Source organism: Vidua macroura, chromosome 2 (assembly GCF_024509145.1).
Source record: "Vidua macroura isolate BioBank_ID:100142 chromosome 2, ASM2450914v1, whole genome shotgun sequence".
In the NCBI taxonomy this organism is placed as follows: Eukaryota; Metazoa; Chordata; class Aves; order Passeriformes; family Viduidae; genus Vidua; species Vidua macroura.
The window spans coordinates 14,424,815-14,437,809 of record NC_071572.1 but is presented as its reverse complement, the minus strand read 5'-3'; the positions used below and the strand labels follow the sequence as shown (position 1 = coordinate 14,437,809).

The window sequence follows — 12,995 nt, the reverse complement described above, 5'->3', positions numbered from 1 at the left end:
CACTTAGTACATCACAGAGCTTGGTGCATGCTCTTTTCAACAGCAAGTGACAACACAGTATGAGAAATCTCACTAGCTTTTTCCTGAATGCTAAGAACCCAAACAGTTCCTGACTTGTTGGAGTTTCACCTACTCAGCCATAATCTTCATCTCTCTTTCCTGAGAAAATGTAAAAGTAGTTACAAATATTTACTGCCTTTTAAGGGCAAAGTACAAAAAGTTCAGAAACTTTTCCTATAGAAAGCAGGATAGTGAAGAATAAGAATAATAATAACAAACACAATGTTAACTAGACAGATGTATTTATTATCTCCAGAATTGAATGCAAATAGCTTTGCATTCACTTGAAGACAGCAGGAGCTTCTTTGTTACAAAATTCAGTACCTGTGTATTCTTGCATTTGGAATATAGGGTTCTCACCAAATTTAGATCCCATGTGTTGCAGTTTGTGCAGCTTTATTTCTGCTCCTGAATTACAGAGTTGTTCAGGCTTGTGTGGGGCAAGGGACAAAATTACAGTTTCAGAGAAGACACCCTGCCTTTCAACAGTATGTGGAAACTGTGACCTGGCAGTGCATTCAGAGAAACAGGAAAGATGCAACCCCCTACTTAGCAGCTGAATGAGTGAGAAAAACAACTTGTGTTGGCTGCTGGTCTGAGGTCACCTGCAAATCCTATTAGACCACATTTTCTACTTAAACAAAACATTACCAGAGGTCTTATTCTTCCTTAACAAGATGGCCATGCTGTAAAAGCATGACTTGCATACAAATCCACCAATTTTAAAAAAGAAAATCTGTGTTAAGCTCAGCTCTATATCTTACAGAATACCTCAGATGCTTTATGGTGCCAAGGGTTTCACCAACACCTACAGGAAATCAATCAAAGGCTCTAGCAGAAGGCTGAGGGAGGGGAGATGTGTGTGTAATCTCATTCCCGCCTACTGAGAGCCATTGAGAGCAGCAGCACCACCTTCAGCATTTCTCTGGAAAATATTAAGGGTTTGGGATGTGTTTTTGTGCCGCCCACTGCCCTCTCCCCCACCATGGGTGAACAAGGCATCTTGCCCTCTATAGAGCTTTCCCAGCCTCAGCAGCAGCAAGGCATTTAAGGGACTTGTTTTTCTTCCCTCCTCTTTCCTCTTTAGGAAATCCTGTCCCCTTTTTGACATGCTGCTCATAGTGACATCACTGAGTCAGTGACGGAGTGTGGGGGAGGCAGCCCCAGCCGTGTGGAGGTGATGTGCTGATGCCTTCCAGAGACCTCCTGTCAGTGTTCTGCTGCCCAACCCAGCCTGTGTCCTGCCCCCACAGTCCTGTGCCTTTCCTGAGCAGGCTCAGAGCTGTTCCCATTCGGGGAGGGCAGAAGTCTGGTGTCCACGCTCCCTGTGAGGCCCATGTTAAGCCTTAGTGGGGAGTTTCTGTGTTTTAGGAAGCCATGGGTTTTTGATGGCAAGCCTGGATGTAGTGGCTGGTTGCCAATCCAGTCTCTAGGTCAGTCTAGCAAAGTGAATTTAGATGGTGTGGAAACAAAGTACTGGCCTGCTTCTTCAGCAAGCCATCCCTGCCCTAATCCCCTCAGGGTACAACCTTGGCAGTGCTGCTGGGGAAGAGACACCTGAGGAAAGCTCTCTTTTGCCTTGCCTAGCAAGAGATGAGAAGGAGAGAGAGAGAGAAACAGGTGTCAAATACTCATGTGTCAGACCAGGAGGGAGTTTTCCCTTTGCCCTTTAGCAAGTCACTCCCACAGCTGTCAGACTGGTGGACATCAGCATTCAGTAACAGGAACTGATAGAGAGATCCCAAATTTCTGACCTCATTGCTGCATAGACTTCTTAAGAAAACATAAAAATCAAGAGCACAAAAGATTTTAACCACTCTATGATTATTCAGCTACTGAATGTTTTGCCCTTTAGCCCATTAGATGTTTTAATAAGAAAGAAAATTACAATTACTATTTTATTTCCGTTCTGGCCACCATTGACAGTGATGAACCCAGCTCACCCAGCAGGGTAGCACAGGATGGGATGATTTAGGGAGCTCTATGCAGACTCAAAATAATTCCATCGATAAAAAGTCTTCAACCCCTCTTCACTTCCATATCTCTTTAAAAAAAAATTTAAATGTGTGCTTTAAAAATATCTGCCTGCTAAAAGGCCAACTGATGAGAGATGAAGCAAGATTAGTTGCTGATTGCAAAATTCTTGGATTGTATAAAGATTTGTATAAATGCAGATCTTTTTGTGATGGGGTGAGGAAATTTGGGTTTCTGGAGTTCTTGCCTGAGCCTAAGGAAAGATGTTGCCCTACTGCATAGTATGGGCTCAAATGGGAGGTGGTCTCAGGGAGCTCTTGATGGACTAAAAATGTCACTTCTAAACACCATCTGTCTTTTCTCTTGGTGACTGATAAGAAACCCTCTAATCAGCTGAGGACACCGAGGTTCTTTGCTGAAGAGTGCTTCTGTATGTGATAAAACTTTCAGTAAAATGACTGTCTTGGAGCAGGGCCAGTCACAGGGTAAACGCTGGGAACCAAGCAGCCTTCCTACAAGAGCTTCTAGGAAAGCCTCTCGAGGACACAGGCACCTTGAGCCAGGAGAACAGGCACCAGTGTGAAAGCCAAGGCTGGCTGGGAGGATCCCGAGGGCTCTGGGAGCAACCACGCACAGGCAGTGCCTGGGTGCTGCATGAACGTGTGTCAGTGTGCAAGGGGCAGCAGGGACACAGCTAAGGGACACAGCTAACACTGTCCCAAGGGCTGCCCCAGCTAATCCTGATCCCCACTCTGCTAATCCTGACTGCACTGGTGCTTGCAAAGCTTGTATGGAGTCACCGAAGAGTTTCCTCTGGGGGAAACATTGTGTGAAAGTTTGAAGTAGTTTGATGTTTTCTAAATGAAGCATTTCAGATGCTCATATCAGAGTAACACTTCATCCCCAGCTTTCGCTTGGTTTTGTTTTTAAAGAAGCAAAACCTTTCTTTTCTTTTTTATTTTTTCTTTTTAAATGCCTTCAGTACTAGTTAGAACAAAATTAAAAAAAAAAAATTTAAACCTGTAATAAATATATACTTCTCATATTTCTGTATTTTGATATAGTACTTAATAAATTTTGATTTTTTAAAACCAAACTATAATGCAAACAGCTCTGTTTTGGTTTGCCATGCTGCCAGGTCATGGTTGTGCTCTTATATTCAGTCTCTAGTTTGCTGCTGAACCATGAGGTAATAGTAAAGTAACAGACCAGCATAAGTGACAGCATTACTGACTATTGAACAACACCACTGAGTACCAAAAAAAAGAGACAAAAATAAGTGAACTTTCCAAGGAGGGAAAAGCACATGTCATTCCAGGGCCACCATCGCATATTCTTGAGTGCTGTTATTGGCACTTTCAGTCTGAGATGTGATCCCTGATGGGTTCCTTAGCAGGATGCTTCCAGGGCTTCTTCTGATTGTGACAATGAAGTCACCAGAACTATGTAACTGCAGTACCAGAAATCTGATTTCTGGTAGTAAGTTACTCTAATATTACTGTACCTTGAGCTATTGCTCTTTTTTCCCTCTTTTGCTGCATGTCAAGTTTTTACATCCTTGAAAGATTTTCTCCCTTTCTTGTGAAGGCCAATAGCAAGAAGGAGCACTCGCAGTGCTCTTTTCTGGAACTTTGGAGGTGTGAAATATTCTCTTTATGGTCTAGTTAAACCTGTTAATCCTCTGGCAAAGGTTTTTGATAGGTCTTCATGTAATCACATTAATGATACATTATTGCTTTCTCTATTTCTTCCTCCTTTTTTTGTTTTCCCCTTTGTCTCATTACAGTTGAAACTATAGAGGAAAAAACAGCAGACTCCTTGCAAGATTTGTACAGAGCCTTGGAGCAGGCCAGCCTGTCTCCTTTAGGAGAACACCGGATTTCCACTAAGCTGGAGTATAAGAAATCTTTTATAAAGAGGTGTAGCGATCCAGTAGTCAATGAAAAACTGCACCAGCTGCGAATTCTGAAAAGCACTTTAAAGGTGAGATAAAACAGGGAGGAAAAATCCTGCCCCAGGGTTGGATCGGGCTGTATTGTAATCAGAGATTATTGTGTGCAGCTGGAGTCCAGGCTGAGCCCAGTGTGCAAACAAGGGAGACATGGGGAAGCATTGCTTGAAAAGAAGAGAAAAATGTGCCTGGGAGAGCAGTCAAAGTGAGGAGATCAGTTTTAATTTCTTTATTTTCTTGTATTTAATATCAGTCAGCTTCTCCTCTTCTAGCTAGTTTAACAGAAGTTGACACCAAATTATTGGAGGAAACCTTAATCCCTGTTTTATCCCTGAATGTTTTGAATTATCAAAACGCATTCATTTTGTAATTGCCAAAGTCTAAAGTTAAACAAAGCCAGCCTTTAGAAGAGAACAGTATCTCTTGCAACACTTGACTGTTTTCTAATCGATGAGCTTGTCCAGGAGGAAACTGTATGTTTGCTTTCTGTGTAAACTGATAGGAGCATTGTATTTAATCAGTAAGATTGATTAAATAAGTAGTGATAATGATAGATTTGAAAATTTATATGGTAATTTTAAATGTACTACAGCTTTTTTAGCCTCCTTGTCAGCTTCCTTTGTTTGTTACAGCAGTTTCAGTTATGCCCTGATAGAGATTTCAGGAAACAATATGAATTTCCTCAGGGACCCTGTTAACTATATTAAATTACCACATTTTAATCCACCAGATAATTGTACAGTGCATTTTATAACATCTTTCATCAAAGAGGGCTTTATAAACATTAATTAATTTAGTTTTCTATCACCTAGAGAAGCATTTAGACAATATTATTTTCATGCTGTGGGGCTCCCATCCTGAAAAGAAATCCTACATGTGCTTAACTTTCTGTACTGCATCATCTCCTTGAAGGCAACTTGCATTATTATCTTGGTATGCCAGTCTTTGCAGGATTGAAGGCTGGCAAAAAAGGGCAACATTCACAGCTGTCCATGACTTCTACAAACATGAGAAACTGAAACAAAATCACTGTGCTCTCACACACGTCGAGGTGGCAGGAGGTTCATGCTGTAGTTGTGGGTTTGTACCACAGTGAGGTCTCACGCCACAGCTGTGGTTCAGCATCAGCAGCCTGCTGCCATGCTGAGTTGTCTCTTTGTTAGTGGTTATTGATACCTGAGATACATTCCTGCAAATGAAACTGCTTTCCTTCAGGGAAGTCCAAAAAACAGCACAGCCTCTTGATCCAGCAGGTGCCTGTTTTTGTGCTTCTCTGGAACTTCTTTCCTTTGGACCAAACAACACAATTTTTTCATTCTCTGTCCATGAGCCATATTTTCTAAGCCAGTCAGCACTCTTGTTTGGACTGTGATTGGTGTAAATCATGCTTAGGTACATGAGACCAATAATGGCAAATGCAATGGCAGCAATGAGCAAAGAGAGATAATTGTTGTTTTCTGCATAGAGCAGCAGTGTAGAGTGACACATGCTTGGTTTGCAGTGACAACATGGTAACTTGTGACTGGCTGCATTACAGCTCAGAGCTCCACCTCTGCCACACTATTGGCAATTGTATCAAACAGTAGCTACTGCTGTTACCTAATCAATTAGTCTTTCTTTTTATCAGTACCTATGATTTCTCCTTCCTGAATGCAGCCAATTGCACTAGTCTTTTGGCACTGATGTTCTGAACTCTCCTTGAATTTTATCCTACATAATAATATCCAGAGACAGTCCTCCAAACTGCTTCTGGCTTTTGATGTCCTATCTTCTAAGTCATTAATGAAAGACCTCTGTGCTCTCTGTCCTGTGATAACACAAAATCATTCTCCTTTCACTGAGTATGAGCTGCCTGGCTGGGAGTGCAGAGGTGTGGGACCAGCCACAATCTGTGAGAAATAAGTTATGGCAGCTCAAGCAGAGATCTGGTGATCAGGAGTTCCCATGGTTTCTTTTCCACAGCTTGTTCTCAGCTCACCCTCTCTTTCTGGAAATGGGTATTTTAGCAGGTAGTGTTAATTTGCTATTGTTTGCACAGCAATGAAAGTACTGCTTATGGAAGATGTCTCTGACCCTTCTGATCTGTCCCATCACACACAGCTTGATATTTCCCCTTGCCATGTTACCCAGAAGGATTTAACATACTCATAGTATGGACATGGAAAATGTGAGTTAGCCATGAGGAGAGTGAAACCCATTTTGCAGGGAGGTTGGGGGAGATTGCTGGTGGCCATGCCATTCCTGTGCTGAGGAGCAGTGCTGGGAACCACAGGTGTGTGTTAGCTGTGTTTCCAAGGATTATGGCAACAACCATGAGTGGCTGTGGGTACCTCCGGGGTTTACGGTGACATTCAGCTCTGTGAACCCGTCACCAGAGAGGGAATATGGGACAGTCACTTCCCCTGCCTCGATGGGTCATGAGGAGGCACCAGCAACTATGTTATATTTTCCCTTTTTCTGCCTTCTCTTTGCCACTTTGTCAGTGGTAGAAGAGGTTGCAGCCAGCCAGCCGATGGCATGCAGCAGATCTGTAGTGAGGATGAGCTGTCGTTCCCGTGGGACTCCTTGCACAAGCCTTTGCAGTGCAGAGCTCAGGTGCCCCATGACAAGCCTGGTGAGGAGGTGTAGCTGTGCTGGCGGGCAGGAGGCCGAGTGTGTGTCTGCATCCCACACACCCACGCAGTACTTCTGATGCTGATCAAGAGCAAACAGATGGCACTTTGTTGTGTGAAACCCATCCTGAGAAATGCGAGCAGCTAATAGTAAACAGTACAGGACTTGCTTTTTCTGAACAAGGGGACAGGTGGGGGAATAGGAACTCTTACTGAGGGTTCTGGACAAGGCAAGGAAAGCCCAAGTCCCACAGGGGAATGTGGGACACCCTGTAGAAAGGCTCCTGTGTGTGAGTGCTCATAGATCAGATAGTCCCTGTGCTTTCTGGGGCTCTGAGGCTTGAGTTCGTACCCCCCATTCTCTGCTTCCACCCCCGTGATTGATTTTGTCAGTGACTCATCACCTGCATTAACTATTTGTTTGTTCCTTTTCTCTCACAGGCCAGGGAAGGAGAAGTAGCCATTATAGATAAAGTTCTGGATAATCCAGCCTTGACGTCTAGAGACTTTCAAGAATGGAAACAAATGTACCTTGATCTCTTCATGAACATCTATGAAAGCAGCCCCCCGAGGGACTCTGTTAATGGCTCCTCTGAGGTTGAAGCACTTATAGCCTCGTTAGCGCACACTCACTCTTACATAGAAACACATGTATGAAAGTCTCTCTTTCTGTCCATTTGCTGCACCCCAGCCCTTTACTTAAGTGCATAAAGTAGTTTTTATATCAATATGTGAGAGCTCTAGTAAATTATATTTTAATGTTACTCAGCTGTGTGAAACCTTCAATGGTCAACGATACCACTTCTTTAATGAGGATTTGTATATTTTATAAGCTACCAATGCTCTGCTTGTGTTTACCTTCTGTGAATTAAAAAAAAAAACCATGATCTTTAGCTATTGAAGAAAAGTATTTAAAAGCATTTTTGGAAGACTGTGGCCTTCATGCAGGAAGTTCCACATGCTATTAAGCTTTTGTTATCAAAGGTCAGTTTTACAATGATATTTTATATTATATAATTCCAGTATTGCATTGCATTTTTGGAGTGCAGGTACTGTTTTGGTGGTGGGAGAAAACCAATTTTTATATTTAATGAGAAACTCTAGGAGTTTTCTTATATAACAGGGGAAAAGTATAATGCAGTGGTTGTATTTCAGTTTTGTCAAACACATCAAATGGTGAAAATCGGCAGACAAAAAATGACTAATGTGAGTTTAAGTGTCAAAAGGTTAGGTATTATTTCCTTGTGCTTTTTTAAAGCCTGTTGCTAAGGTTTACCACCACCGCAAAGGAATGCTGGTTTGTATTAAATTAAGACCAAATTGTGTGTTGTCTCTTAATCACATTAGATTGATGAAAAAAAAAAAAAAACTGTCATGGTACTGTGATTGATGATGCTTTTGCACTGAAGGTATCAGTATAATGTGCAGATTTTGCAAAAGAGAACATGTAGACTTTCAACATTGTTGGTAGCAGCGTTTCTTTAGCCCAGAACAGCAGCAGTGGAAAATGTTTCCAATGAAATGCTTCAAATCTGAGATGCTTTGAAGATTCCCACAATAGAAAAGGAGTGAATAGGATTTTTCAAGTAGTTTCCTATGTGTTTTCTCAGCTGTGAAATCCCTGTATGGGGGATGATGTGTGATGAGAGCAGAATTGAGCATGGAACCTGAAAAATAACCAAGGAGTAAAAAAGCCTCTGGTTTGCTTTTGAAGGGGAAGGATGTCTCTGGGTTCTGCTGAGTTCACAAGCCAATTAAAATGTTTTAACCTTTCATGAGATTTGTTATCTGCTAAGGACAACTCAGTGAATATGAGGGGAAATAGCTCCTTAGAGTTAGGCACATGCCTGAAATAAAAGTGGGAGAGAACTCTTAAATCATATATTTACTTTTTATGAACTTGGTTTTGAAAAATGTTAAGAGCATGACAAAATATTTCTGCTGCTCTTCAGTATTTTGCTGCACAAGTTAGGACTCATGACATGATTTAATAATGCTCATGTGGAAAGGAAAAGCCTCCTGTATACTTTCATGAGTTGTACTCTTAACCAACTTGAGACTATTGCCTGTACAGCTCAGTGAATGTACTTTAAACTTTATGAACTCTGATATTTCCTGGCAGTTATATCCATGAAGGGATGAAGGAAAGAATGGACAGATTCCTTCCTTCCTTCCTTTCTTTCTTTCTTTTTTTCTTTCTTTCTTTCTTTCTTTCTTTCTTTCTTTCTTTCTTTCTTTCTTTCTTTCTTTCTTTCTTTCTTTCTTTCTTTCTTTCTTTCTTTCTTTCTTTCTTTCTTTCTTTCTTTCTTTCTTTCTTTCTTTCTTTTCTTTCTCTCTTTCTTTCTCTCTTTCTTTCTCTCTTTCTCTCTTTCTCTCTATTTCCTTTCTTTCTTTCTTTCTTTCTTTCTTTCTTTCTTTCTTTCTTTCTTTCTTTCTTTTCTTTCTTTCTTGCTCCCCTTTTTCTCTCTTGCTCTCCTTTTTCTTACTTTTCCTCTTCCTACCCCTCATTTTCTATCTTGTTATTGCATTTAGATTGCAAATGTTCTGCAGATTTTGCACAACTGTACAGAAGAGTGGCCTTTCTGTAGCCCATTTTCAGTAATCCTGTATTCAAGTTGTCTGGATGACAAATCATGTATTAACGTTTGTATAGAATTCTGGATCCAGTGTAAGATTTGTACTATTAGAAGAATATTGTTTGTATAAACTGGACATTTATTTACTGCATGGGTACTGACTTGTATATTAAATTTGTGAGGTTTTTGTAAATTTCTCTTAAAAATGCTTGACTTGAAATGGATTGTGCTATTGTTCCAAGCATTTAGATTCTCTTGCTATTGTTTTACTGGACCAAAAGTAAATATATTCATATGAAAAACTCTTTATATCTGATGGATGTATATGCACATTGTGTAGTTGATTCCTTGTCAAAACCAAGGCAGTTCAGAAGACTTAGATCTGTTGCTATGCAACAGCCATTCTGCCTGCACTTTACATTAGTAAAGTTAGCTTGATTACTTTAAAGGTGAAAATTAAACATTACAGTTTTTTAAGCTAGTCTAGTGACAAAGAACATGTGTCCTCTCCATTGTGCTGCCTTCTTTTAAGACTATTAAATGTTCTTCTATATATATTTTTATTGTATTAACTCTCAGCCTAGAAAGGGAACACTGTAAAATGAAGTACAATAAATTTAGCTTTTAAATGAACATTTATGGTTCAAGATTCACTTTAGTCCATACCAGATTGATTCTGTGTCATCTGACCATTGCGTCTGCATTTCACATATTCATGTATCTTAAAGTACCCCAGTGTGACTTCAAATGCTGCCAGTGTGGCCAAAAGGGAGTGACAATATGACACTATTGCTGATTTGTATGTAAGCAGACACTGAGTAAAGACTTCTGAAAACCTTCAGTTACCTCCCTCCCCTTTGTATTCTTTGATGAAATTAAACCTTTTTTGACTGCTGGGTTCTCTCACGTAGCAGCAAAGCATTTTATGAACAGGTGTGATAAACAGCGGATGGTGCTGAGGTAAATGCCAAGGCATCAGTAACAGCTTGTTACTCCTGTAAGAAACTTCTTGGAGGCTAAGGATAAGGATACCCGCTCAGCTCTGGCCATCTGAGCTAACACAGGGTTTGGATACAAAAGAAATGTACATCACCAGTAGTGCACATCTCTAAAATAACACAAAATAAGCATCTGGAAGGTGTTCTACAACAAAGGCCACTGAGAGAGAAATGGCTTTTATCAAACACTGTTTTAACTTTCAGCTGTAGCTGAGTCTACATAGTGAAAAGTCCATGCTTTCTGTCCATGCTGGTTAGCTAAGACATTCTTGCCTAGTAAGTAATATATCAAATAATACCTTTTCCTTGGCAATACTTGCTACTAATTCTTGTAGGCATCAATTTTCTAGTCTTTATACAGCTCTCTTTCCTTTTGCTTAGCCATAGCATAAAAACTCAATAGCACTTACCATCTGGGAAAATTGCCTTTGATTAAGAAAACAGAAAAGATGGATTATATTTTTTAATATTTGAAAAATTCCACTTGCAACACCTACTAATTGCTATCTAGATATTATCCAAAAGTCAAGGATTACAATTCTCACTCATCGCCTCTAAGTGTGCTACTTGCTACATCCTTGCTCAGTGAGATCAGCTTCCAGCTTTATAAATCCTAGATGTGTTTCCTGTGCTGGAGCCAGATTTTCTTGCCTGTTTCCACCAGGCATTTGGCTTATCCAAGCAACACATCCACTTTCACATTCAGTGCCAGTGCAATTTTCTTCTTCCCCAGGACCGCCCTGCTCACTTATCTCCTGGGACAGATATTCCTCAACATGGGAGCTCAGCAGTTGGGCAGCTTCTTCTGCTGGCTGTCACTGTCCTGTTCTTCGGCCACCTCGGAGAGCTGGAGCACGGCGCACTGCAGCCCACACCACGGCAGAGGGGCCTTGCAGATCTCTTCCCAGCCATCGTTGTCAATGTCATAGCCAACCACGTCTTGTGTGGAGACCTCCAGCGAGTTTTGCCATTTCTTTCCCCCAATAAGAAGAGCTGTTTCCTCTACCACTGCCAGGCCGTAGGAGAATCGATCGTAGACCAGTGGTTTCAACCGAGTCCATTGGTTTTGATCCGGGTCATACCTTTCTATTTCAGAGAAAGGTTCATATAGTCCCAGAAAGGTGAATATGGATCCCCTGATTGTTGCCATCTGATGCCCAAACCGAGCAATGCTCATTGGGGCACGTTTCACCCACTGCCCTTCAAGTGAGCTCAGAGAATAAACGTCATTGCTTGTGCTGGCTGAGGCCGAGTACTTGCCCCCAGAGATGTATATGGTGTTCTTGCAAACAGCACTGGCATGGCCATGTATCCTGCATGGCAATTCCCTGGCCTTCGTCCATCTATCCCTGCTGATGTCATAGACTTCCACAGATGAATGCAGCGACCCGTCCTCACCCCTTCCACCAATGGCAAAGATATCCTTGCCTAGGACACAGCAAGAAAACTGGCATCTCTTTTCCAGCATGCCCGTGATTTGGGTCCATGTATTAAATCTTGGATCATACCGATGGACCTTGTTTGTAACCAATAAGGTCTTTCCAATTTTAGCATCACCCAGGGTACCACTTTCTATCTCCCCACCCAAGACATATAGGAAGTTCCCCACCACACACACGCTGTGGTTCTGCACCCTGTCCTGCAGCTGTGTGAGGGTTCGCCATTTGTGATTGTAAACATCGAAGGACACCACGTCAGTGACGAGCCCCTCGCTTGCTGTGCCTCCCCCCAGCAGAATGATCCGAGTTTTCTGGTTCCTCAGTGTGGTGGACTTATCCTGCAGGACAGGTTGTTTGAATACAGATGTGTGATAATTTATTGCTTTTATGATCAAGCACTTAATACCTGCTGAGAGGGACACTTCTGACTGTGTGTAGGTTTTTCTCAGCTCTTCGACTGGGACGAGACCATATCTTATGTGCTCTAAAAGGCTGCTTGCGTGATCCAGCCTGGATTTATCCTGCTTCAACCACAGCAGGACAAGATTCAACAGGCGGCATTCTTCCACCATGGGGAGATCTGGTGATTGAATCACTGCTAGCAAAGACCTGAAGTTCAGCTCGAGAAGTCCTGACAAATCCAAGTCCAGCAGCTTCCAGACATTTTTGATAATGTATTTTTCTGCAGCTGCTAGGGCATCTGGCAGGTAGAACTTCCTGGCCACATTGGCGGAGTAGCAGCAGTTTTCCAAGGCAAGATTGTTAATTAAGTACTGATTGCACAAGCCGATAGCATCAGTGACTTGCAAGTAGCTTGCAGCTTCCAAGGTATCCTCCAGGCTTTCAAAGGAAAGGGGCAGCAAGGATGTGTAAATGAAATCCAGGATGTGCTGGAGCCCAGTGGGTGAGACAACTTGTAGGTGAATGACACTGGCTTTAGACTCTTGGGTATAACTTTTGAACATGGCTCGGAAGTAGTCGCTGGAGCATGCCAACAAGGACTTGTGTGCAGGAAATTCGTTTTCTTTCACTTTCAGCAAAATGTCACAGAGAAAGCCCTCTGATCTCAGGCTCTGATATTGAGCGAGCACGGTGGTGCAGTGTGCTTTGCAGTAGGACAGGAAGTAGCTCATGGCAGACAATGCAATACTTTTCCCTTGAGCTATTAGAGCTGAAATGCAATTAGATATTGAAACAGCTGCCTTACTCAACAGCCATTGCTTGAATGCCCAGCAGACCTCCAGCTGTTAGAGAAAAGCCCAACCCAAAATAACAAGTCAGTATCTTGCCTGGCATAGGGGGACAGTTAGTAGATTTGTAGTGAATTCAATTCATTCCCTTATAGAAAAAATAGCTGAACGTCATATCAGCTGTAGGATGCTTAC

The 12,995-nt window shown here is 41.9% G+C and overlaps 2 protein-coding genes across 2 annotated transcripts in view; one reads left to right on the top strand and one right to left on the bottom strand.

The window, feature by feature from the left end:
* The window catches only part of CNKSR2 (connector enhancer of kinase suppressor of Ras 2), a 202,267-nt gene extending 193,520 nt beyond the window's left edge, over positions 1 to 8,747 (top strand). Inside the window, exons 21-22 of the mRNA XM_053971090.1 lie at positions 3,821 to 4,017; positions 7,039 to 8,747. Of these exons, the coding sequence (XP_053827065.1) occupies positions 3,821 to 4,017; positions 7,039 to 7,254 (413 nt within the window). The 3' untranslated portion in view covers positions 7,255 to 8,747. The remainder of the gene's footprint in view (positions 1 to 3,820; positions 4,018 to 7,038) is intronic.
* A 2,208-nt stretch (positions 8,748 to 10,955) lies between these two features.
* Positions 10,956 to 12,743, bottom strand: KLHL34 (kelch like family member 34). Its single transcript, XM_053971827.1, has one exon. It carries the CDS (start codon positions 12,741 to 12,743, stop codon positions 10,956 to 10,958), a length of 1,788 nt encoding a protein of 595 aa, XP_053827802.1.
* Between the last annotated feature and the right edge of the window lie 252 nt (positions 12,744 to 12,995).